The sequence below is a fragment of the Salvelinus alpinus genome, chromosome 10 (genome assembly GCF_045679555.1).
Source record: "Salvelinus alpinus chromosome 10, SLU_Salpinus.1, whole genome shotgun sequence".
In the NCBI taxonomy this organism is placed as follows: Eukaryota; Metazoa; Chordata; class Actinopteri; order Salmoniformes; family Salmonidae; genus Salvelinus; species Salvelinus alpinus.
Window position 1 is genome coordinate 61,829,075 of NC_092095.1, and position 26,529 is coordinate 61,855,603.

At 42.8% G+C, this 26,529-nt stretch overlaps 2 protein-coding genes and 1 non-coding gene across 5 annotated transcripts in view; 2 read left to right on the plus strand and 1 right to left on the minus strand.

The window, feature by feature from the left end:
* The window catches only part of col8a1b (collagen, type VIII, alpha 1b), a 32,070-nt gene extending 15,887 nt beyond the window's left edge, over positions 1-16,183 (plus strand). For 2 of the 3 annotated variants that reach the window (XM_071330208.1, XM_071330209.1), the window contains exons 2-4: positions 3,159-3,358; positions 9,058-9,415; positions 12,815-16,183. In XM_071330208.1, coding sequence (XP_071186309.1) covers positions 9,061-9,415; positions 12,815-14,763 — 2,304 coding nt within the window. In that variant the 5' untranslated portion in view covers positions 3,159-3,358; positions 9,058-9,060 and the 3' untranslated portion in view covers positions 14,764-16,183. The remainder of the gene's footprint in view (positions 1-3,158; positions 3,359-9,057; positions 9,416-12,814) is intronic. The other variant, XM_071330210.1, reaches the window with a different exon arrangement.
* On the minus strand, positions 6,273-6,325 carry LOC139533119 (U7 small nuclear RNA). The gene has a single exon (XR_011666706.1). It is a non-coding gene; the product is annotated as a U7 small nuclear RNA (small nuclear RNA).
* A 1,744-nt stretch (positions 16,184-17,927) lies between the features above and the next one.
* LOC139532512 (protein jagunal homolog 1-B) lies at positions 17,928-22,856 on the plus strand. Its single transcript, XM_071330211.1, has 3 exons — positions 17,928-18,067; positions 19,510-19,619; positions 19,798-22,856. Exons 2-3 carry the CDS (start codon positions 19,531-19,533, stop codon positions 20,258-20,260), a joined length of 552 nt encoding a protein of 183 aa, XP_071186312.1. The 5' UTR covers positions 17,928-18,067; positions 19,510-19,530; the 3' UTR covers positions 20,261-22,856.
* The last annotated feature ends 3,673 nt before the right edge of the window (positions 22,857-26,529 follow it).

Below are 26,529 nucleotides of genomic sequence, written 5' to 3' on the forward strand. Positions count from 1 at the left end.
CCCACATCTAATACCGTAAATAGTGATAACACCTCTACTACTGTATAGTGATAACACCTCTAATACAGTAAATAGTGATAACACCTCTAATACAGTAAATAGTGATAACACCTCTACTGTTGTCCAGAGTGATAACACTTCTAATACAGTAAATAGTGATAACACCTCTACTACTGTATAGTGATAACACCTCTACTACTGTATAGTGATAACACCTCTACTACTGTATAGTGATAACACCTCTACTACTGTTCATAGTGATGACACTACTACTGTTCATAGTGATAACACCTCTACTACTGTTCATAGTGATGACACTACTAATGTTCATAGTGATGACACCTCTACTACTGTTCATAGTGATCACCTCTACTACTGTTCATAGTGATAACACCTCTACTACTGTTCATAGTGATCACCTCTACTACTGTCCAGAGTGATAACACCTCTACTACTGTTCATAGTGATCACCTCTACTACTGTCCAGAGTGATAACACCTCTAATACTGTCCAGAGTAATAACACCTCTAATACTGTCCAGAGTGATAACACCTCTACTACTGTTCATAGTGATAACACCTCTACTACTGTTCATAGTGATAACACCTCTACTACTGTCCAGAGTGATCACCTCTACTACTGTCCAGAGTGATAACACCTCTAATACTGTCCAGAGTAATAACACCTCTAATACTGTCCAGAGTAATAACACCTCTACTACTGTTCATAGTGATAACACCTCTACTACTGTTCATAGTGATAACACCCCTACTACTGTAGAGTGATAACATCTCTACTGTCCAGCGATCTACTACTGTAGAGTGATAACACCTCTACTACTGTAAATAGTGATAACACCTCTACTACTGTCCAGAGTGAAATCACCTCTACTACTGTCCAGAGTGATACCACATCTAATACCGTAAATAGTGATCATCTCTACTATTGTCCAGAGGGATACCACATCTTCTACTGTCCATACGTGATAACACCTCTACTACTGTCCAGAGTGATACCACATCTTCTACTGTCCAGAGTGATAACACCTCTACTACTGTCCAGAGTAATAACACCTCTACTACTGTTCATAGTGATAACACCTCTACTACTGTCCAGAGTGATAACACATCTACTACTGTCCAGAGTGATAACACCTCTACTACTGTCCAGAGTGATAACACCTCTACTACTGTCCAGAGTGATAACACATCTACTACTGTCCAGAGTGATAACACCTCTACTACTGTAAATAGTGATAACACCTCTACTACTGTCCAGAGTGATAACACCTCTACTACTGTCCAGAGTAATAACACCTCTACTACTGTTCATAGTGATAACACCTCTACTACTGTCCAGAGTGATAACACCTCTACTACTGTTCAGAGTGATAACACCTCTACTACTGTTCAGAGTGATAACACCTCTACTACTGTTCAGAGTGATAACACCTCTACTACTGTTCAGAGTGATAACACCTCTACTACTGTTCATAGTGATAACACCTCTACTACTGTTCATAGTGATAACACCTCTACTACTGTCCAGAGTGATAACACCTCTACTACTGTATAGTGATAACACCTCTACTACTGTATAGTGATAACACCTCTACTACTGTCCAGAGTGATAACACCTCTACTACTGTTCATAGTGATAACACCTCTACTACTGTCCAGAGTGATAACACTACTACTGTCCAGAGTGATAACACATCTACTACTGTCCAGAGTGATAACACCTCTACTACTGTCCAGAGTGATAACACCTCTACTACTGTCCAGAGTGATAACACCTCTACTACTGTAAATAGTTATAACACCTCTACTACTGTCCAGAGTAATAACACATCTACTACTGTCCAGAGTGATAACACCTCTACTACTGTCCAGAGTAATAACACCTCTACTACTGTCCAGAGTAATAACACCTCTACTACTGTTCATAGTGATAACACCTCTACTACTGTTCATAGTGATAACACCTCTACTACTGTCCAGAGTGATAACACACCTACTACTGTAGAGTGATAACATCTCTACTGTCCAGCGATCTACTACTGTAGAGTGATAACACCTCTACTACTGTAAATAGTGATAACACCTCTACTACTGTCCAGAGTGAAATCACCTCTACTACTGTCCAGAGTGATACCACATCTAATACCGTAAATAGTGATCATCTCTACTACTGTCCAGAGTAATAACACCTCTACTATTGTCCAGAGGGATACCACATCTTCTACTGTCCAGAGTGATACCACATCTAATACCGTAAATAGTGATCACCTCTACTACTGTCCAGAGTGATAACACCTCTACTACTGTCCAGAGTGATAACACCTCTACTACTGTCCAGAGTGATAACACCTCTACTACTGTCCAGCGTGATAACACCTCTACTACTGTAAATAGTGATAACACCTCTACTACTGTTCAGAGTGATAACACCTCTACTACTGTTCATAGTGATAACACTTCTACTACTGTTCATAGTGATAACACCTCTACTACTGTCCAGAGTGATAACACCTCTACTACTGTTCATAGTGATAACACCTCTACTACTGTTCATAGTGATAACACCTCTACTACTGTTCATAGTGATAACACCTCTACTACTGTTCATAGTGATAACACTTCTACTACTGTTCATATTGGTAACACCTCTACTACTGTTCAGAGTGATAACACCTCTACTACTGTCCAGAGTGATTACACCTCTACTACTGTCCAGAGTGATAACAGCTCTACTAATGTCCAGAGTGATAACACCTCTACTACTGTCCAGAGTGATAACACCTCTACTACTGTCCAGAGTGATAACACCTCTACTACTGTCCAGAGTGATAACACCTCTACTACTGTCCAGAGTGATAACACCTCTACTACTGTCCAGAGTGATAACACCTCTACTACTGTCCAGAGTAATAACACCTCTACTACTGTCCAGAGTGATAACACCTCTACTACTGTCCAGAGTGATAACACCTCTACTACTGTCCAGAGTGATAACACCTCTACTACTGTACAGTACTGTATGACAGCCAAGTTGGGAAGGGCAGTGAGCTGGAGATGGCAGCTCAGTGTTAAAACCCCAGCTGTCTGAGAAAAGTCATGGTGCTCCAGGATCTCTCACTCATCATCATTCTGTTGCAGGGCCCTAGACTGCACTGCACCGCAACTCATCGGACCTGTAGCAAGAGTCACAAGCAGTCTCATGCCTCGGGAAACCCCCATCTCCAACACCACCAAAAACAGAGGGAAAGTACAGTGAGACCTGCGGGCCAAAGGTCAGAGCGAGAGGTTAGGTCATCGTCGCGACAGGCCCTTGGGTTTGAGGAGAGGAGACACTAAGGGTAAGAGGAGCATGCTTTTTCTGTTTGTCAGGTCAAGAGGTTAGCAGGTCATGGAGGAAGGAAATGGACGTGCGTAATTGTTCAATAAAAAAAGAGACAGTCAGTCAGACAGTCAGACAGACAGAGATATTGTATGTCTGAAGGGTGTTATGTAGAATATAGATTGTTCTCTGTACTAGTGCCTTTTCTCCTCACACCTTCAGCATGATGTTGATGGCAACAATATCTATGCAAGTGTCACAGTTTTGCTTCCGTCCCTCTCCTTGCCCCAACCTGGGTTTGAATCATGGACCCTCTGCACACATCGACAACAGCGATAGGTAACGAAGCATTGTTACCTATCGCTCCACAAAAGCTGCGGTTCTTGCAAAGCAAGGGGAACAACTACTTCAAGGTCTCAGAGTGAGTGTCATCACTGATTGAAATGCCCCACAGCGCGCCTGGCTAACTAGCCAGTCATTTCACACCGGTTACACAAATGTAACATAATCTTTCCATAATAGAACAACTTGGGAGGTTATTTCAGCAGGCAGAATAAACATCTTCTCTCCATAAGTCAATGCTTTGATCTCAGCGCTCAGCGCAGCTGAAAGAACAGTAAAGACGACCGTGAGGGAAGCGTACATACATTCACACCTTATGTTTATTATTGCACCGATCACTTGGCAGCGTTGTACAAATCTCCTGAGACGTGGTCCATGTTTAAAGGAGTACTGCGGCCCGGCGGGGTGCGGTGGTGGGTCCACACACACACACACACACGCAGAAACACACACACATATAGTCACGTCCTAGGTTCCTGTCTCTAATCATCTCCCATTTAGCAGCATGTGCTCTCTGTGTGGAACAACTCACTCTGAGGGGAAACGTGACTCTCTCTTCCTTACTCAGCGACGGGCCGGCGGAGAGACGCAGGAGGGAAGGAGGGGATTGAGGGAAGGAGGGAAGGAGGGGATTGAGGGAAGGAGGGAAGGATGGGAAAGGAAAATAGAGGAAAGGAGGAATGTACACACATCCAGGGTGTGGAGGGCGTTTGAGTTTGGCCTTCTATGGAAGTGTGTGTGTGTGTGTGTGTGTGTGTGTGTGTGTGTGTGTGTGTGTGTGTGTGTGTGTGTGTGTGTGTGTGTGTGTGTGTGTGTGTGTGTGTGTGTGTGTGTGTGAGCTTATTGGCCGCAAATTGTTTTTTAAAAACAAATCCTAACAAATTCTCAATTCTCCAGAATCGCCATAACACAAGGTACAATGCTATTTTCTCATGATGTCTTCACTGCGTCTGTCAAGTATTGTACTGATTTCTGCCCACTAGTGGTGAAAGTAGGATGTTAGTTAAAGGGTGAGGTATAGGTGTCAGGGGTGTCTTCTCTGCTACTGTAGATGTGTGGAGAGTGGAATGATTGGGCGTAGCGCCCTCTTGTGGTCAAAGAGATTACATCAAATCAAATTTGATTTGTGACATTCATCGTAAACAACAGGTGCAGACAAGCAGTGAAATGCTTACTTACGGGTCATTTTCAAACAATGCAGAGTTAATGATAAAGATAACAATTTCAATAAAACGTTGAAATAGTGACACAAGGAACAAATACACACAACCAAACATATTAGACACACACACACACGCATGCACACACACACAGACACACGGGCACACACAGTTGAACTTGCCATCATCATTGTGTAGAAAGAGCAGAAAGAGAGAGAAGGACATGTCAGACAACTTGTGTTTATGAGATGGTGCTGCAACCCAGAACCAGAGTGTTTTAGTTGAGTTTATTCTGACAGAAAAGACAAGTGGAAGACACAGTGCAGATAAAAACAAGTTAAGAGGTGTGCAGGTGAGTGACCATAGAGGTTACATATACAACAGCTAACTGGACCCTGAATTTCACCTGATCACAAAAACACACCTTGTCATGTGATCACATGTGATCTTATGTTGAATTTGAAGTGAAATCATGTTTTTTTTCCTGTGAGGGTAATCCACACTGTTTTGTATTTTTTGCTGTGCAGATCAGTTTTTCTATTCACACAGCACAGTGTAATTACAGTGGATAGGAGGTCGTTCATGGAATGAAGGGAATGGGCGTAGCTCCACTCATGTTGTTGCTCTGAGAATGAACAGAGTGAATATTACAGGCCATTCTTCCTCACAGTCTCTGGTCTGGTCTACACTGACATGTGACACAGCTGCTTGATGCTTCCCCCATGTGCTTATTGTAATTGTATTATTTTAACATTGGTGGTTGGAATAATAGAGGCATTATTCCCATGATTTCTCATGTGTTATTCATCAACCTAATGACTGCTATTCTGGCGAGGAGAATCCATCCAGCGCAGCTTTCCAAAACCAATTCCAAACTCTAACAAAATGGCTGATGTTGCTATTAAAACACTAAACCAAAATTAGCAGAGGGAAATAGAATAATTTAATAAATAGTCACCGGCCTACAGCACATGTCCCCCCACAATGCAACAGGTTATGGATGTGGTGAGTTACTGTACACTATAGGCCTACAAATGTTATCCATTAATACAGTCTGGCAGCTTTCGTGGTCTATAGAGGGATAATATCAACCATATTCATGTGTCTACAGATCCACTACTTACAGTATACACAAAGAATTTGCAGCTGAAATTGGAATGTCTGCTGGCTGAGCCAATGTTAGCCGACACAACGCTGACATTGCATTGACAGTAAGCGGGTGGACTGTGTAACACTGGCGGCAGCCATCTTGTGGCTCCAACACTGGCGGCAGCCAATTTGTGTGGCTCCAACAGCCTACCCACATGAAAAACGACTGTAGTGTATACCATGGTAGGAATACTGTTGTATTCACTGTAGTGTTTTTGTGGACTGAAGTATAGTGTAGTATTTACTATAGTGTTTTAGTTGCATTATCTTTGAGATAGAAGTGGAGGTTTTCTCCTTGAGGAAACCTACTGGAGAAATACTAAAAGAGCACATTTTCCATAACATGTAGGTAGAAAGGTTGGACTGGGGTCTGAACAGGTAGTTCAGAGTTTCTGCTCTTTTCAATAGCCATACGGAACACACTATAATTATGGTCTATACTTGGCATGTAGGTTTCTCACTTATGGCTGGCACAAATTGGGATATGGGGGTGGGGAATGGGCAGGGTATATGCACATTAAATACTGTGGTATCTACTATCGTTTTTATATATGTGTTTTTGCTGACATATCTATATTATTTACTACAGTATTTTTTTTGCAGATAACACTAGTATTTACTATAGTATACTACAAAATGATATACTAAGTAATACACATGATCGAAGAATACTGCAGTGTGTAGTATAGTATTCTACAGCATACTACAGTTTTCTGCAGAATTCTATAATAAGTAGTGTAGTATTCTATAGTAAACTGTAGTCTTTTTTTTATGTGGGTAGCGCCCTTCAGTCTAATGACATGGTAATGTGTTGTTGATTTCCCAGACGTCATGGTAAAAGCGCAAAGGTCTGGATGTATGTTATGGTGCTTTCACAGCTTGGTAGTTGGCAGTGTTAAGGAACAGTGTGGAGTGATTTGGTGTTTATGTGCTTTTCTTATTTCGCACTGGCTCAATGGGATTAATCAATTCCATCAACAAGTTGTTCCTGGTATGCTCCTACAGTGGTTGTGAATGAGAAATTATGCTTAATTCTACCAGTAAACATTCTAAAGATGTTTGATCAACAGGACTGGTGACATTAGTGAAATTTGGAAAACCCTGAAAGTCAAAGTGTTCCGTAGCTTTGACTAGGTCCAATGTCCTGTTTCTAAGTCACAACCAAGACTTGATAAAGTCAGCATTTAAGCTTTTTTAGGGCAATTCATTTTGGCTGAGCATAAAACAAAATGTTATCCTGTTCCCCTGCTTCCTGCTTGTTTTCTGAGACATAATACATCTGGCATGTGGGCTATAAATGGATTCACTGCTGTTCTCTCCTGTTCACAGCCTGGCCAGACTGATTCTTATGAAAGCATGGAGAATCACAACCTTGACTTGGACAGATTGAGGTCATTTTATCCAGTGTTGAGCGAGTACAAATGGTTACTGCGTAGACAAACTGTGCATTAAATGGTTAGTGAAAGCAGAGATATTTTTGTCAAGTCAAACCATAAATGACTTGATTCAGGTGGTATGGTAGTCTGTGGTCCATGTTGATGTCTACAAGAACCACACGTGCCAATTGTCCATTTAGTTATTGCTTTTCCTTTGGTCTGAGGAGGTCACTTAAATGCCATGTCAGTGTTGTACTGCATGTACTTAGCATATACTGACAACCCACTGTGCACAGACGTCAGTTCAAAAGTCTAGTTTTGATTTCCATTTGGTTGAGTTGTCAATTAACGTGAATTCAGCGTGAAATCCACAAACAATGTCACCATGCCATTGGATTTAGGTACAAAAAGAAAAGACAAAACTCTCTTACACTGATGAGCAAATCCAATCAGTTTTCCACGTTGCTTCAATGTCATCACATTATTTATTTTGTTGAAATGATGTGAAACAACGTTGATTCAACCAGTTTTTGCCCAGTGGGAATAGATATGCTGTGAAGACTTTGTCATGTTTAGACTCTGCTATGTTGCATCTAACTCCTCACCTTTCACAGTTGTTTTGCCTAGGTGTCTGGAATAAGACTAATCATAATGTATGAACAGCACAGGGGGTTGGTGGAGAACGGGCTCGTGGTAATGCCTGGAGCGGATCAGTGGAATGGTACTGTATCAAACACATGGTTTCCATCTGTTTGATGTCGTTCCATTGGCTCCGTTCCAGCCATTATTAGGAGCCGTCCTCCCCTCAGCAGCCTCCACTGATCAACAGTAATCTATCAGCTAGCTCAGTGTCCCTCCAAATGTACTCTAACACCTTGTTTGAACCAAATGTTCTCTTTAAAACCCAAACAAGCATACTGCAGTGTTAAAACTCATCTTTTGGTATTTCTTTCATTAGTCTGTGGTTGATATTATCCCAAAATGTTTTGCGTGTCAACAATCAAGTTATCAAGATATATAACTTTCAAAATACAGAAATACAGTCGTATGATGAATCACCTCTTCTCTCGTTTCACTGGGGTAGGCCCACTGGATCAGTAACAATTGTACTGTGTGAAGCTTCGAAGTAATGCGTTGGATTATTTTCAGTTTGAAGTTTTGCACATTCGCTTCTCAATGATGCAAAACACATCTCTTCATTAGAGCAGGAACTGACATCCACAACAACAAGGAGCTCGCTCTCTTTTCCTACCCGCCCAGTAACTCAAAACCCCACCTCTGAATAAGAGTGTTATGGTTTCAGAGCCAAAAATATCTGCCCTTGAGGAGTGGCCTGGCTGTCCATGCTGGGAGTATCAAATTCAAATCCATGTGATTTAGCTTGTCAGAACTATTTATTATCTGTTCCACAAAAATATGTATTTTAAAATGTTTCAGAGTACAGTATGATCAGAATATTTTGGAGTCCCTCGCTGTGTATAGTCATATGGTTATAGTGCGCATCCTGAGGCCTTGCTACAAAATGTTAAATAGCACACTTATCTTAGGTCTCATGATTCCGAGAAACTTCGGCGAGGGGTTATTGTACTGCCCTACATTTTCTGTAATATATCTGTATCAGAATACCTCTGCTTAACTCATTCTATGGTCTTGAAAATCGAATCTGCTGACCTGGCCTCTCTCTCCTATAGGACATGGCCAAGCCCCTCCCCTCTACTCATCTATTGGTGGTGGCACTCCAGCTGTGTCTAGTCCTACGCAACCATGCCCGTGGGGCGGCATATTACGGGCACAAGCAGCCACAGCACCCACAGCAGCACCAGCCCATGCAACAGATACCTCACATGCCACTAGGGAACGGGTATGGGAACGGGAACGGGAATGGGGACGGGCTGCCCAAGCAACAGTACGGGAAGGAAATGCCACAACATATGCCATACGGCAAAGAGATGCCATATGTGCTGCCACAGTATGGGCAAGAACTTCCACAGATGCTTCCACAGATGCACGAACAACCCCAGATGCCACCTAATAAGGGCAAGGGAAAAGGTGAGATTTTAATAGATTGTCTACATCACAAAAATGTACACACTTAGAAAAAAATGGTTCTTTGGTTGTCCCCATAGGAGAACCCTTTTTGGTTCTTTTTGGAACCAAAAGGGTTCTACTTGGAACTAAAAAGCATTCTTCAAAGGGTTCTCCTGTGGGGACAGCTAGAGAACCGTTTTAGGTTCTAGATAGAGTGTAGGCTAAACAATAGCATATTTGAACCATATTTAGATTTTAAATTGGATCATGGCCATGGCCACCAATGTGGGTTTGAAGGGAAAGCCAACATGGACAGTATGGTACAACCAGAGGTAGACTAGCCATGTTCATGGGGCAGTGCTGACATGAAACCATTACCCAGTCTCTGACATGTTAGTTCCATTCAAAACACCTCTCAACTGCTTTTCCAAGATTCTTCTCCCTTCGCCAAAGCAAACGTCATCTGTCCTAGCATCCACAGGAAATCAGATCCAGCTCATGGGTTATAAAAGCATCCTTGACAAATCATATGTGAAGCAGGCAAAATACACTGTTGTTTACTCACTGTGTATGTCTGTACTGTGTTCTCCACATAGCTCATCCTAATTTAGTTACTACTATACAAACCATTTTCCTTCCAAATGATATACTGTCTTTACACAGAACGTATTTATATTCTGGATTCTGACACATGCTCATTCTAATATATCTACCCCTGGATTGTTTATTGGACTCATTCTGCTATTTCTTGTTTAGATGTTTTATTATTTGTATTGTATTTGCGAGTCATTCTATTGCACTGTTGGAGCTAGCATCCTAACCATTTCGCAGCACCTGCTATAACACCTGCAAATCTTTGTCGTGACCAATACACTTTGATTTGATTTGAAATACGGCATATTGCAGGTACTGTACACACTGAGAAAAAAGGTGAGATCTAGAACCTAAAAGGGTTCTTTGGTTGTCCCTATAGGACAGGGGTGTCAAAGTCAAATGGACGGAGGGCCAAATAAAAAATTTAGCTACAAGCCGAGGGCCGGACTGTTCGAATGTTCATTGAAAAATTTTTAAATGACGCATATAGTCTAGTGAACCTAATTGAACCTACTGAAAACCTAACAAATATATTCCAATATGATCAGATAAATAAAGCAATATTTTCTTATGGCTCTGTCAGTAATCTTTAATTTTCAACAGACACAAAAGACAAATTTCCTTTATATAAAAATCCCCATAACATGAACATTAAATGAAAGAAACCGGTATTCAAGGCACCATCAGTAGCCTATATTTTCTATTTTAGCAAAAGTGGGCTAAATTTACTTCAAAGAAAAAAACAATAATAGCAATTTTCTATCATCCACTCAACTGAAATATTTTTAAAATATAATTGGATTGAAATACAATAAAATAAAGTGCAAAAATCTATTAATCAAAAACAACACTTTGTTTAAGGAGAAGTAACATGCAGTGAAAACAAATATTAAACTTTAACTTTTAAACTTGAACTGAGTAAAAACTCTAAATATGTGATTGCACAGTAATGTTCACTTGTTTGAGGTTGAGGGTGATACTTGGTGGTGTCCCATCTTTTCCACAAGTTCATCAATGTTCGGGGTAAGGCTCTGAGCTGAGGAAATCCTCAGAATTGAGTGGAGGTGTTCAGCAGTAAGTCGACTTCTGTGTGATGTTTTGTTCAGGTTCATCAAAGAAAACAGTTGTTCACACAGGTATGTGCTGCCAAACATAGACAACGTTTGAGCAGCCTGGATGCGCAGCTGGGGCATTGTGTCGGGGAGGAAACGGGCGAACTCCGCAGCACCCACTGCCGCATATTTTGCCCTCAGTGCATCATTGCATTGGAGGTCAATCAACTCCATTTGGAGGTTTGGTGGTGAGCTTTCCACGTCAACAGCAAATGGGTTACCGAGCAGTTCCAACCTGCTTTTTTGTGCTTCAAAGTCAGCAAATCGGCGTCGAAAGTCAGCGGCAAGCATACCTATTTTATCAGCCAACTGTGCGCTCGGGAACGCACTGGTAGAGAGCTTCTCTTTCATGGTCTGGCAGCTGGGAAAGTGGCTCAAATTTTCTTTCCGCATCTGCGTCTCCCACAGAGTCAGTTTGGTTTTAAATGCCTTCACTGTACTGTACATATCAGAGATGACATGATCCCGACCCTGCAGCTGCAAGTTCATTGCATTCAGATGACTCGTAATGTCACACAGAAAAGCCATTTCACACAGAAACATTTCGTCTCGGAGTTGTGTTGTGTCTTTCCCTTTGCTGTCCAAGAACAGACAAATCTCCTCACGAAGCTCGAAACATCTTTGAAGCACCTTTCCCTGGCTTAGCCATCGCACCTCTGTGTGATAAGGCAAATCACCATGCTCCGTTTCTAACTCCGTCAGAAATGCCTTGAACTGGCGGTGATTCAAACCTTTGGCTCTGATAAAGTTAACTGTGCGCGTGATGATGCTCATTACATGCTCCATTTTCAAGGCTTTACCGCACAACGCTTCCTGGTGTATGATACAATGATAAGCTGTCAGCTCACCTGTCGCGTTTTCCTCTTGCATCTTTTCCCGTATCTTCGCCACCAGTCCGCTCCTGTGTCCACACATCGCAGGTGCTCCGTCGGTTGTCAAACCCACGAGTTTTTCCCAAGGCAGCTCCATCTCATTTACACAGCAGCCTACTGCTCGGTGCGTCACCGTTGCATTGTGGGAAATGTAGTATTGGTGCGTGTAAAAGATCTGCGGGCTGCCGGCTTGCTGCGGTCTGCGGGCCGGTTCTAATAATAAATCAAGATCATCCCAGGGGCCGTAAAAAACCTTATCGCGGGCCGGATGTTGCCCGCGGGCCTTGACTCTGACATATATGCTATAGGAGAACCCTTTGACGAACCTTTTTGGTTCCAGGTATGAACCTTTTTGGGTTCCACGTAGGACCTTTTCCACAGATGGTTCTACATGGAACCCAAATGGGTTCTACATGGAACCAAAACGTGTTTTCCCTGGAACAAAAAAGGGTTCTCCTATGGGAACAGCCGAAGAACCCTTTTGGAACCCTTTTTTTCTAAGAGTGTAAGACATTTCACATAAATGTGTATTTTGACTGTTTCAACAATCAAGCAAGGAATCAGAGAAGGCAGAAAGAAAGTATGTTTGATAACTAGGAAATGTAACATGCTTTTAACATCCACTATCAGCACCCTGTGTCCAAGGGGGACATTAAAGCCAGCTTTTGGCATTCATTTTCAAAAATAATAATTTGGCCCATCATCTACGGATGAAGGTCCATTGGGCTTAACCCAATGTCCATGCATATTAATTGGTCATGTTCCTATGTGCTCAATGAGATACTCAAGTCACTAACTCAAGTCAGTAATTCATGATAAATGCTAATTGATGTCATCCACAGGTCAGTCATATCCCAGTAATGGGAAAGGCCTTGGAGGCCCACCACCTGATGATAGGGGACTACAGGGTCCTGGTCCCGAGGGGCCACCAGGAGCCCAAGGGCCTCCAGGACCACAGGGCCCTCCAGGGATGCTAGGTCAAGGGATGCCCGGCCCCCATGGAAAACCAGGCCCTCCTGGTCCCCAAGGGTATCCTGGGATAGGGAAACCCGGAATGCCGGGAATGCCCGGTAAACCTGGTGGAGGCGGCCAGCCAGGTCCGAAGGGCGACCTTGGTCCTGGTGGTGATGTAGGACCAATGGGGATGCCTGGGGGGCCAGGTCTTCCAGGGCCACCAGGCCTGCCAGGCATCGGGAAGCCAGGAGGTCAGGGACTGCCTGGGCAGCCTGGGCCTCGAGGGGAGCCTGGACACAAGGGCATACCTGGACTGCCTGGTCTTCCTGGGCCCAAGGGAGACAAAGGGATTGGCTTGCCAGGATTGCCAGGTTTGAAAGGACCTGGTGGACCACCTGGGCCTCCTGGTCAAGGGGGTTTGCCAGGGGTTGGAAAACCAGGTCTGAATGGACTACCAGGATTGCCCGGGGGGGCAGGAAAACCAGGCCCATCTGGAGAAGGAGGACTTGCTGGTCCACCAGGTGAAGGAGGAGAACCAGGACCACCTGGGCTACCAGGTATTGGCAAGCCCGGGCAAGATGGTTTGCCAGGACAACCAGGGTTCCCAGGCGGTAAAGGGGAATCAGGCCCACCAGGTTTGCCAGGGGGCCCAGGCCTACCTGGTTACGGAAAGCCAGGATATCCTGGACCAAAAGGAGACAAAGGACATGGAGGTTTTCTTGGAGCTCCAGGCCCAAAAGGTGACAAAGGTCATGGAGGTCTCCCAGGGCAGGAAGGCTTTCCTGGACCCAACGGGCCACCGGGCCTGCCCGGTCCCATTGGGCCACCTGGGGGTCTTGGTTTCCCAGGTCCGAAGGGAGAAGGTGGCAATGGAGGGCCAAAGGGGCTGCCGGGTCCTAAAGGTGAGCCAGGGCCTCCAGGGCTTCCTGGACAGGGTGGGTATCCTGGAGAGGGTGGTCAACCAGGACCGAGAGGTATACCAGGACCACTGGGTCCGAAAGGGGATAACGGCCACAAAGGGTTACCTGGCCTCCCTGGAGCTCCTGGAATGCCCGGTTCAAGGGGAGAAGGTGGAATGCCCGGAGAAAAAGGTCACCAGGGACCCAAGGGAATCCCTGGAAATTTTGGTCCAGGTGGGCCACTTGGTCCTCCCGGTCTTCCCGGGCCAAAAGGCGAGCTTGGTCCACCAGGGAAACCTGGCTACCCCGGCGAAGGTAAACCTGGTGTTCCAGGCGCTTTAGGGCCCCAAGGGAAACCTGGCAACGGTGGACCCCCTGGTCAGCCTGGACAACCAGGACAACCTGGTTCCCCTGGCCCACCCGGACCCCCCACCCAACCACCTGGTCTTGGTGAAATCCTCCCTGAGCTGGGTCCTGGTCTGGACGGTCTTAAACAAGGCGGTTACAAGAAACCAAAGAATGGAGGGGACAGGAACGGCCTGGAGATGCCAGCATTCACGGCTCAGCTCACCAATCCTTTCCCCCCCGTAGGCTCCCCTGTTGTCTTCGACAAGCTCCTGTACAATGGCCATCAGGACTACAATCCCCAAACCGGCGTCTTCAGCTGTACCATACCGGGAATCTATTACTTTGCTTACCACGTCCACTGCAAAGGAGCGAATGTGTGGGTGGCGCTGGTCAAGAACAATGAGCCTGTGATGTACACATATGATGAGTACAAAAAGGGCAGCCTGGACCAGGCGTCAGGGAGCGCTGTGCTCCCCTTACAGCAAGGAGACACTGTGCATGTACAGCTTCCATCTGACCAGGCAGCAGGACTTTATGCCGGTCAATATGTCCACTCTTCATTCTCTGGATATTTATTGTACCCAATGTGAAGATCAACAACAACAACAGAAAGGGCATCCACACCACAACTCACTACATAGCTGTTTTATTAGTGTTTTATTCATTTTAAACTGTTGACCTCAATAGTGACACAGGATGACAACGGTGAAAACTACTACTCGGCTCAGAACTATCCAATGAATGTGTGAGTGCTACAGTACATGCTATAGTATGTTTCTGCCTTTGTATTGCAGTATTAGATGGGTGAAAAAATACATAAATCAATCTCTCTGCAATATATTTAATTTACCCCAGAAATTAATTTGTCAAAACCCTCAGATAAATTATTTGAGATGTCTGTATGTAGATATTCAGATAATTATGCAAATTACAATTTCTGTTGGTTAATAGGGGGTAAAAATGTTGCAAATGATTGAGAATACTGACTATCCCAATTGTAGCAGTGTCATCCACCTCAGATGATTGACAGTGTTTATAGAGAAAACCTGGTTGCTGACATGCTATGGCGCTACTGTGGATAGCAGCATATTACATTGGAAACAATGTGTTATTTTTTTAATTAAAGATAACTATTTTTAGGATGGAATTATTACATTTGCCCAACATGTTCTTCTCCTTATGTGAATATATAGCATTTGTTTGTATTTTATATTTCCATATCAGATTTATGTTATGTGCACTCAGTATATCCGTTCTTTGCATTCCAACAGTCACAGCCATATGACGCCACTAAATGGCTAGCCGTCTACCGCAGCTTTCATAAGCAAGCATCAACACATCAGCTTTATCTGTCAGGCATACCTAATGTTAGTACACAATTATTCTTCAGAGATAATTCTTCCATGTGTGGACTTTTCAGAAGACATCCTGTCTTTATTTCATGCCAGGTTATACTTTTGGCATATAAGTAACACTGTTACATTCACAGTATGTATTACCATCCTATCCCATAGTTCCTCCACGACAGATTGATTTCTTTTTTATCATCAACTTATTCACGTTGTTCCAGATTATGCAGAAGTGTCTACCATTTTTATTTATTGATATCATATTTGGAAATGAGAGTGTTTCATGGTTTGGAACCTAAAATAAAATTCAATTGATATGCAACATAGTGAAGACATTTGGTTGTAAGCTGCCAAGCTGCATTAATAAATAAATGAGTTATGGGAGTTTGAAGGGGTGTATAGTCAACATTTTCAATATGCACATTAAGTTAAAAAGTCAACCACACTTCTCTAAGGTATGTGGCAGTATTCCTCTCTGTCATTTATTTGTTGAACTACTGATTTTGTCTGAAATTGTAAATGTGTATACCTGTTGAGACTGCCTTGAAGGAAAAATAAATGTTACCTGACAATGGTGCTAAACATATAACCAAATGAAGAACTTAGTATAATGTTTTTGGCACTATTGTTGTTTTTCTAAATAAAGATGAAGTGATTAAAACAATGTGTTCTCTTCTTGTTTGCACACAAGCTGTGTTCACATTGGCCGTTTGAAGTGACTCAAATCCAATTTTTTTGTATATCCGATTTTAATCTGTTATTTTTCCTGCCATCTGAACCGCCAAAAAACACATGGAATCAGATATTTCAAGCCACATTTCAAATCATCTTCGTAGGTGGTATGAAATCAGATACAAATCTGAGTCCTGGCCATGCGACTTGAGTCTGAACTGTCTAATATGATTTATTTTTAAACTTATTTGGCATATCTTGTTGCTTGCTGGACACTCTGACAGTTTGACAAGAACATGTGTTAGCCAACTTGCTTGTTAATTGTTTACAAGCAAATGAGTCAATATGCTACCTAGCGAGCTAGTTGACTGCTATGGCTATCCAAAAAGGACTTGTTTTTAAAGTTGAATCATCTTATCCTTTGAGTTCTTACAATATGATTTTGAACATTTAAAGCAACTAGTAAACGTCCATGGCAGGCATTGTTGTCACCTTAGCCTGTTACATAACTTTAGAGCGATAGGAACCACGAGCACCACCACCAATCAGCCTACACCACTGCGCACACACCTGCCATTACTATGACAACTGCCATAGCCATGTCAGTAAATGACTGCTGTCTGAACACACACATATCCCATTTGGTCACTTGTAACTTTCTGTTTGTACAGTATTCCAAAACGGATTTCAAAAACAAAACTGATTCGGGCATTAAGGCCTGCAGTGTGAACGAGTGTCCAACACATGCTATTGTTGGTTACTCACTGTTTTCAAGAAGATCATCATCATCATTTTTGTCAATACCTGTACAACACTGCATACACTCACAAAATTCAATATAATGCATTTGTTGCTAAATGTTTACATAAAGAATAATTTATATTTGACAGACCACTAGTTATGCATCTCTCATATAGCTACAAACAAATGAATATCATAGAATACACTGCGGTGTTATAGGTGTCACATTTATGGGCAGGTTGCAGCAGTGTGTAGGAGGGATAATCCAAGATGTGGGAAGTGTGAAGGAGGACATGGGACAGAGCAATGTGTAGTTTCGATGGAAAAAAATGTGTGTGTCAACTGTGCCCATGTTGCGGAGAATTGGAGGTGTCCGGTGCGAAAGAGGCAGGTTGAGGTGGCCAGGGTCTGAGTAGTGCAGAAGATGTCCTATTATGAGGCAGTGAAGAAAGTAGAGGAGGGTGGATCAAGGGTGAGGGATTCTGAGAGGATCCCTGTGAATAGTAGATCTGTGCCAGAACAGAGGGATAGGCCAATGAGTGATTTACTGTATGTTTCAGTAAGGTTGGCTCCTTAGCAATGGTTATCAAATGTACCACAGTGATGGATCACTGTGGTACACAGAAAATATATGTTGTGGTGGCAGCTGCAGAAAAGTACTTGGGGGTAGGAGATTTGACTTCAGAAGAGTTACAGGGTGTGTTGAGTGGTAGTGTCCCGTCCTCTCAGGTCGTTGGCCTGGGGTAGAATCTGATACGGTTAAAGTAGTGAAAATTAAAAATATATTTTATTTTTCCCCTTTCCCCTTTTCCTATTTTGTATCACAAAGTGTAATGGATTTATAATATTGTTCAATGGATTTATAAACATTCAATTAACAAACTTATTTCGAACCTCACGAAGAACAAGAAGATCATAGCCTGTCGCAATGAGCGTTTCTGTTTCCAACTAGTATAACTTTTTGGATTGTCCCCCACTACCCTCCGTTCAGTCATCTGTCCAATCACAGACTGAATAGTCAACACTTCCGTATTGCACATGTCTACGGGAGAAAGGAGGAATGTCCACCGAGTTTAGTCGCAATAAGTTTGTTGATTGAACGTGTAACGACTACTGTTGTACTGAACATACAGTAAGTATTACATTAACGTATGTCTAGCAAACTAAACTTTAGCTGCAGTTGTCTGTAGTTTGTTCTTGCAAGGTGTCTACGGCAATGAGACTTAATCTAGCAGTACCACTAAATTGGCAAGCTGGCTAGCTAGCTTGGTAACTTTAAAATTGTCTTGGTGACTTTTTTTACATTTTGACTTGTAACGTTACATTGTCATGCATTTCCCCACTCACAGTCCAGGACGAACTGTCAACTAAACAAGCATGCTTGTTTAGTTTACAAGCAGCTGGTCGTTTTATAAACTACAGACTAATAGCTGATGATGCTCGCTAACTAACTCTGTCTTAAAAAACTGTATTGGAATCAGGCCTGTTGATGAATATTTTAACACAAGCGCCTCTGGGTTCTTTCTAAATAGCCCACAGGGGGGATTTAAATATTTGACTTGCTAACTAGAAATCATCCTCGCCTGGCCTGGCGTTATCTGATAAGCCAGCAGAAGGGGTCAGGAAAGCAGAGGGTAGCCAAGCTAGTGTTAATCCACATGCCCATCATCCTCATGTGTCCAATGTCAAGTTCACTGGGTCACTTTTAGGAAAACTAGGAGGATCAGCTATGCTTTGTACAAGTCATTTCTGTATTTATGCCTCATCAACTAATCTATTAGCCTAATTCATAGACCTTATTCACCCAAGTCATAGACTGTTATCTGTACTCCCGCACGGCAAGCGGTACCTACTGCCAACAGGACCCTGAACAGCTTCTACCCCTTAGCCATAAGACTGTTAAATAGTTAACCAAATAGCTACCTTTTGAGTCATCACATACGCTGCGGATACTGCTTATATCTATCCTGTTGCCTAATCACTTTACCCCTACCTATATGTAAATATCTACCTCAATTACATTGACTCAGTACTGGTACTCAGTGTATATAGCCAAGTCATCATTACTCAGTACTGGTACCCCATGTATTTTGTCAAGTTGTAATTGACTCAGTACTGGTAGCCAGTGTATATAGTCATGTTATAATTGACTCAGTACTGGTACCCCGTGTATATAGCCATGTTATCATTGACTCAGTACTGGTACCCTGTGTATATAGCTAAGTACTTGTTACTCATTGTGTATTTATTCTTTGTTATTATCTTTCTATTATTGTTCTATTTTTCTCTCTGCATTGTGGGACGGGCCCGTAAGTAAGCATTTCACTGTTAGTCTACACCTGTTTACAGTGCATGTGACTAATGCAATTGTTAATTCATTGGTATTGCTCATTTCATACAAATTGTATTAGTTCTATTAATTTAAAGGCTAGTTGTCTCATGTAATTAGACTGCCATTAGGTTACGATGTCTTCGAGAGTGATAGCGAATGCTGTATACTTATCTGCAGTTCTGAAATAACAAATAAGCACCTTAGAAAGCTCTAACACAATGAATGACATGTTTTACTTTGAGTTTTTTGGACAGGCGGTAACCATGGCTTCCCGAGCTGGACCTCGAGCTACTGGCACAGATGGAAGTGACTTTCAGCACCGCGAGAGAGTGGCCTCACACTACCAGATGAGGTTCGCTCTCATTTGAATGGTTTTGCATTTTAGTCATTTAGCAGACGCTCTTATCCAGACCGGCTTACAGGAGCGATTAGGGTTAAGTGCCTACATAAAAACAAGATGACAGGTTTTGTTCACAGTGACCCATTTGAAACATCACATTCTTGTGCTTCTCCTCTGTCTTTCTCATCAGTGTCGCCCTCAAGTCCGAGATCCGTAAACTGAACATCGTCCATGTTCTGATCTGGCTCCTCTTAGCTGCCCAGGTGACAGTGAGCCAGCTGAACCTGGTGTCCCACAGTGTGGTGGCTGCTCCCTACCAGTGGGAGTACCCCTACCTGCTGAGTATCATCCCCTCCCTCTTCAGCTTCATGGCCCTGCCCAAAAACAACATCAGCTACCTGGTGATCTCCATGATCAGTGCTGGCCTCTTCTGCATAGCGCCGCTCATCTACGGGGGTATGGAGATGTTCCCGGTGGCCCAGCAGCTGTACCGCCACGGCAAGGCCTACCGCTTCATCTTCGGCTTTTCTGCCGTGTCCGTCATGTACCTGGTGATGGTGATCGCGGTGCAGGTGCATGGCTGGCAGATCTACTACAGCAAGAAGCTGCTGGACGCCTGGTTCACCTCCACACAAGACAAGAAGAAGAAATGAGGACAGAGGACTAAATTATTTAAACAACTGACAAGGAATGACTATTGCTGCCTGCCACTGTCTGACACCACTTCTAGGCCCATCTTCCATCTATATTTGAATTCTACATCCCCATCTCGCCATCCCTAATTGATAGTTGTAGGACTAATTGGAATACTCAGCAGGCTGTCCTGTCGTCTTCCTGGTAACCCTCTAACCTCCATTACCTCATCTCCTGGCTCTGGAGCCTGTGGACAGATTAAGACTTGAGTTGTCTGAGACTCCAGGGTTTAATGTTGACCTGTCCTGCTGCCTTTAGAAACCCATCCTCTTTATATCTCATCCTGATCTATGGAGCTGGCTGCCATAATCTGTCCCCCAAAGGATAGTATGCTAGCTACTGTACCTCCAGTCTTAGCCATACGTTCTAATTACCGCTCCTTCCTCCACAAGTTTGCACTTGTTCACTGATTTGAAAGGAAATGAATGGAATAATAAATATGGTAAATATGTTTTGTGGGGACCACAAAACATCTGAACTCATCATGAGGGGCCGCAGTGGCTCGCGGGTCTACCTAACCTTGGGGCGACAGGTAGACTAGTGGTTAGAGCGTTGGACTAGTAACCGAAAGGTTGCAAGATCGAATCCCCGAGCTGACAAGGTAAAAATCTGTTGTTCTGCCCCTGAACAAGGCAGTTAACCCACTGTTCCTAGGCCGTCATTGAAAATAAGAATTTGTTCTTAACTGACTTGCCTAGTTAAATAAAGGTAAAAAATAAAAATAAACTCATCCACACATACAGTCAGAGCCTTTTGGGGGCCCTAAGTGTAATTTTGTGTGTGTCCCACCTTGCGAGCACAGAGTTTTAGCGCCCCCCCCTAATAACAATGGAGAGGGAAAAAACGTACGTTTTAGAATTCATTTCCTGATATTCTACACAATTTGCCATGGGGAGGAGCGATTTTGTAACTTAACTAATTTCATGGAATTCTAATAATTTGCAATTGGGTGGAGAGAAATTTTTTCAGCTAATTTCCTGAAATTTCTCACCCAACTATAGGATGGAGAGAAATGTTTGCAGTTTTTATTATGATATCTGAGTGAGAGTTTCTTTCAAAATCAATTAGGGCCCCTCCCCTGTCGGTAATTCAACCATGATTACTACAAGTTTAGATCGCTGGCTAGACTATCTTACCAGTCTAAACAAATGTTAGCTGACGTGGGCTAATTGAGTGACTGTCAGAGACTGACATAACAAGAGAGAAACTGCTGATGCACAACCAAACATTGAAATTGCACCTTGTGTTTTCTACTATTCTAACTTTCAACAGTAAGTTGAGAACCAGACTGAGTTCCTCATTTTTTCCCCTTTAATTTTTGGAAATGTATTCGTGGGCCAACACCGGACCAGCAGTTGCCCATCCCTGCTTTGGACAGCCACTGCGAATCCAATGTTTTTAGATTTGTGGGTGAAATAGTGAACGAGTGTACACTTCAGGAGGCAGGAGTTATAGTTGGGACATACCCATGACTAGGTCAGGGCATGATGTGGCCTTAATGAGAGGAGGCTTCCAGAGCTGAACGGAAAGGGTTAAGAGAAAGGCAAGAGCAGTGGTCAGATTGCGTCCATATGGTTGTGTGCTGCTGTCAATGCACATTTTCATGTTGACAGTACTCAACAATTCAATTGTTTCTAAATGAGATGTACATTGTTAAATAACAATAAATGGCTATGCTGTAGCAGCTTTGCGTCTAGGCTATTGAATTAATTAATAATGTTGGGTTCAACTGTCTTATTACCATGGTTACTTAAGGAACAACTTCCTTTCATTGGAACAGTTTTCTCTTAGTATATGATGAGTTGTGTGACATGTACTTCAGCATTGAACCCCTGTTCTAGAGAAGTACACCTTCTAGTGGCCTTAAATTCTAATCCAGACCTCCAAGACAGTTATCACCTTTTTTTATCTAATCCTCGAATCAGGAGATCTAATTACACCTGCTCTAGTGGAAAAATGTTTTACTGTTTACCAAAACATGTACTTTACCTCCCAGCTGCAACAAAGAATGTTTTGCATAGAGAAGGGTAATGCTATTGGTTGACTGGTCCTCACAGTATTCATCCATGTGTATCCTATTTATTCATCCTGTCATGTCTGATCTATTTTCCCCAAAAAATGTACTTCGTTGTCTTTGCTGATAATGTTGACAGCGCGTGTTGTGTTGAAACCAATGTATAGTACTTTCCCCATAATTTCAATACTAAATCATTATCTGGTACCTGCATGTTAATGCAGACTCTGTAATAATAATATATGACCTCACTGATTTTACAGTTTGGTTTATGAATTTTAAAGTTTGGTTTATAGTCAATGATTGATTAATGTTTTGTCTGTGCTGTGAGGTTGTCATAGCCAAAGACAGTTGTCGTGTCTTTGGCTATGCCGGATTAAGTGATATGACATGCTGTTCTAAAAAATAATTTCTCTGCAATTAATATTACCAGATTTAAGCTAATCAGGTAAATAATTAACTAGAAAGTTGGGGCACCACGAAATAATGTTTATAGAGCTGTTATCTTCCGAATAAACTCTTAAAGACCTGGTCATATTTTACATCAATAGCAGTCAATATTTAATCGTCGCCTTATTCAGTCTCATCTGAAAGTTGTAAATTCTTGGTTAGCTTCATGAATACTGGATAACAAGTTGAATCAGCAATACCAAATTTGGTTTATTTATTTACTAAATACATAAATAATCACACAGAGTGGATCATACATTGATTACAAATGATGTCATAAAGGAAAACGTTCCGAGTGGACGGAACCGATATGACGGCTGGTTACACAAAGAAAGGGGGTTGGGTTTTGAATGAAAGAGCGGGAAGACTGAGGAACAAAAAGATTTTGTGTCTATCGGGCTGTAGGCAGCTTATCGTAAATACAGAATCTTATGCATTCTAAATAAACGGCCATTTGGAAAAGGAAAATGCAGTAAATATTTACTCTGAGCTGCGCTTCGATCGGTTGGTCGTAGATGGGAGGCCGGGTTGTCCTTTGAAGAATGTCTGGTGGTAGAACAGATACTTGGTAGTACCGTCGTCGTGTGGTAGGACTGATACTCTGTCTGTCCTCTCCTAGCTCACGTCTACAGTTGCTGCACTAACACAATGGCTAGGTGGTATCACTTCTTTAGTGAATAAGAGTTCAAAGTTCATACCAAGTTGCCATACTTTAAGCTCATGCTATATTCTGGCTGGTATAGTCGAAATTCATCCTTCCGGCGTGTAGGTTGTCACCTTCACATTGAAATTCGATGCTAATTTCGTTAGGTTCTTGCTGAGCTTGGCTTAGTTCTGTAGGTGATCTTTGTCCTTTCAACGTGGGGACCTTAAGTCCACACGTCCTTGGAACAGAAAGTTACATTTTCGTAAAGGGGCTTATATAGGGTTGGGAGAGAGGGCCGTCTTTCATAGTTTACAACCGATGTCTGTTCACATGGGCGGGGCCACTGAGTTGAGCATAGTTCACTCATGAAAACCAATTCTCTCATTTAGAAGCTAAAATTACATTTAATCTTTTCACAAATAGTTTAATATTTAAACATTTAAATTGCACAACAATTCCATGTGAATCTGATAACTAGAATGTGTAGACTTTCCAAGATACAGTTTATGTCGTCCTATCATCAGTAATAATGTCTCAGACGGTAACTGATCTGACATCATATTCATTAAGTACCAACGCATATTTTCAACTGGTTGGATTACTGAAATATGGTTCCGTTTCCCACCTTTTGATGTTCCCAGACTCTCTATGTTAACAAAGGGATTTTCAATAGTCACATCGGTAGAGTAGAGAGAGGAAAAAGTATTTATGAGGGTCATAAACCTCCCCCAACAGGCCAACGTCATGACACAGTAGCATCAATGAAGACATTGTTTCAGACTTTATTTTTATCCAAACTATTTAGATTTATCGCTAAGCTGTTGTTTACAGACTGTCAATAGACTACTATCAGGTCTCAGATACAGTTGATAACAGAGTAGCTTTTGCTATCAACTCTCTACCGTTTATTGGCAGTGATAATGATTTATTTCTCTCATAAAGTACAGTAGAAAACATTTCTACACTGACACAGACAATTAAACTGGAACAGCATGGATCATCTATGCTTATTGGAACTGACACTATGTATCCTTGTTTATGTGGTTTACTGAGTTGATTAACTTTTTTTAAAGTCTCTTTTTCACAGGAGGATCTTAGCACATCATCTGCCATTCCAAAAACCATTGACATAACTACCTCAACTACTTACACTCACAGTCCAGCTACAGACACTCCAACTACTGCTGCCCCTTTAACCCCTGACCATCCAACTACTGATGCCCCTGTAACACCTGACCCGGCTGTCCAAATACTGGCACGCCAACATCTGACACTCAACATCCTTCAGTTCGTAGACGTCTGTGTGTGGAGTAAAGGTGGTCTAGAGTTCTTTTTCCTATGGTTTCAAATGTGACATGCTGGTAGAAATGAAGGAAAATGGATACAAATTGGCCTGCATTAAAATCACAAGCCACTAGGAGCACCACTTCTGGATGAAAGGAGGATACCTAGTCAGTTGTACAACTGAAATGTGTCTCCCATAGTTAATACCAAACCCTCTGAATCAGAGAGGTGTGGGGGGCTGCAATAATCGACATCCACGTCTTCAGCTCCCGGGGAACAGTAGGTTAACTGCCTTGCTCAGTGGTAGAACGACAGATTTTTACCTTGTCAGCTTGGGGATTCGGTCTAGAAATCTTTCAGTCACTGGTCCAACGCCCTAACAACTAGGCTACCTGAGGATTTCCTTGCTTGCTTATGGCCTTATACAGCTTGGTGAGTGCGGTCTAAGTGCCAGCATCGGTGTGTAGTGGGAAATAGACGGCTACGAATAATATAGATAAAACTCTCTTCTAACTGTAGGTAGTGTGGTCTACAGCTTATCATGAGGTACTCTACCTCAGGCAACCAATGCTTCGAGACTTCCTTAATATTAGAAATTGTGCACCAGCTGTTATTGACAAATAGACACACACACCCACCCCTTGTCTTACCAGATGTAGCTGTTCTGTCCTGCCGATGCATGGAGAAGCCAGCCAGCTCTATATTATCCGTGTCGTCGTTCAGCCACGACTCGGTGAAACATAAGATATTACAGTTTTAATGTCCTGTTGGTAGGATAATCTCAAACTGAGATCATCCAGTTTATTTTCCAGTGATTGCACGTTGGCCAATAGAACGGATGGTAGAGATGGGTCACCCACTCGCCAACAAATTCTCACAAGGCACCCCAATCTCCGCCCCCTGTATTTCCGTCCTTTCTTCACGCGAATGACAAGGATTTGGGCCTGGTCTTGGGGAAGCACTATATCCTTCGCGTCAGACTCATTAAAGAAAAAAAATCTTTGTCCAGTTTGAGGTGAGTAATCGCAGTTCTGATATCCAGATGCTCTTTTCGGGCATAAGAGACCGTAGCAGCAACATTATGTACAAAATAAGTTACAAACAATGCAAAAAAACAAACAACATAGCACAGTTGGTTCGAAGCCCGTAAAGGGCAGCCATCCCCTCCAGCGCCATTATCATTATCCAACCTACCAGGCAGTCTGAGGTCCTGAGCGCTCTGGAGCAGGTCTTCATCAAGGATCGCTCTGTACTTTGCTCTGTTCATCTTTCCCTCGTTCCTGACTGGTCTCCCAGCCCCTGCCGCTGAAAAACATCCCCACAGCATGATGCTGACACCACCATGCTTCACCATAGGGATGGTGTCAGGTTTCCTCCAGACGTGACGCTTGACATTCAGGCCAAAGAGTTCAATCTTGGTTTCATTTTGGAAAACCCCAAGCGTGCTGTCGTGTGACTTTTACTGAGGAGTGACTTCACTGTTCAAATAAACCTACCATTAAAATTATAGACTGATAATATCTTTGTCAGTGGGCAAACGTACAAAATCAGCAGGGGATCAAATACTTTTTTCCCTCACTGTACATCTGGCCACTCTACCGTAAAGGCCTGATTGGTGGAGTGCAGCAGAGATGGTTGTCCTTTTGGAAAGTTCTCCCATCTCCAGAGGAACACTGGAGCTCTGTCAGAGTGACCATCGTGGTTCTTGGTCACCTCCCTGATCAAGGCCCTTCTCCACTGATTGCTCAGTTTGGCCGGGTGGCCAGCTCTAGGAAGAGTCTTGGTGGTTCCAAACTTCTTCCATTTAAGAATGATGGAGGCCACTGTTCTTGGGC

Excerpts from the sequence above, each read along its gene's own strand:
- LOC139532512 (XM_071330211.1), top strand. The coding sequence starts at position 19,531 with ATGGCTTCCCGAGCTGGACCTCGAGCTACTGGCACAGATGGAAGTGAC. Across the intron at positions 19,620-19,797 it reads GCCTCACACTACCAGATGAG|TGTCGCCCTCAAGTCCGAGA; the intron begins GTTCGCTCTCAT and ends CTTTCTCATCAG.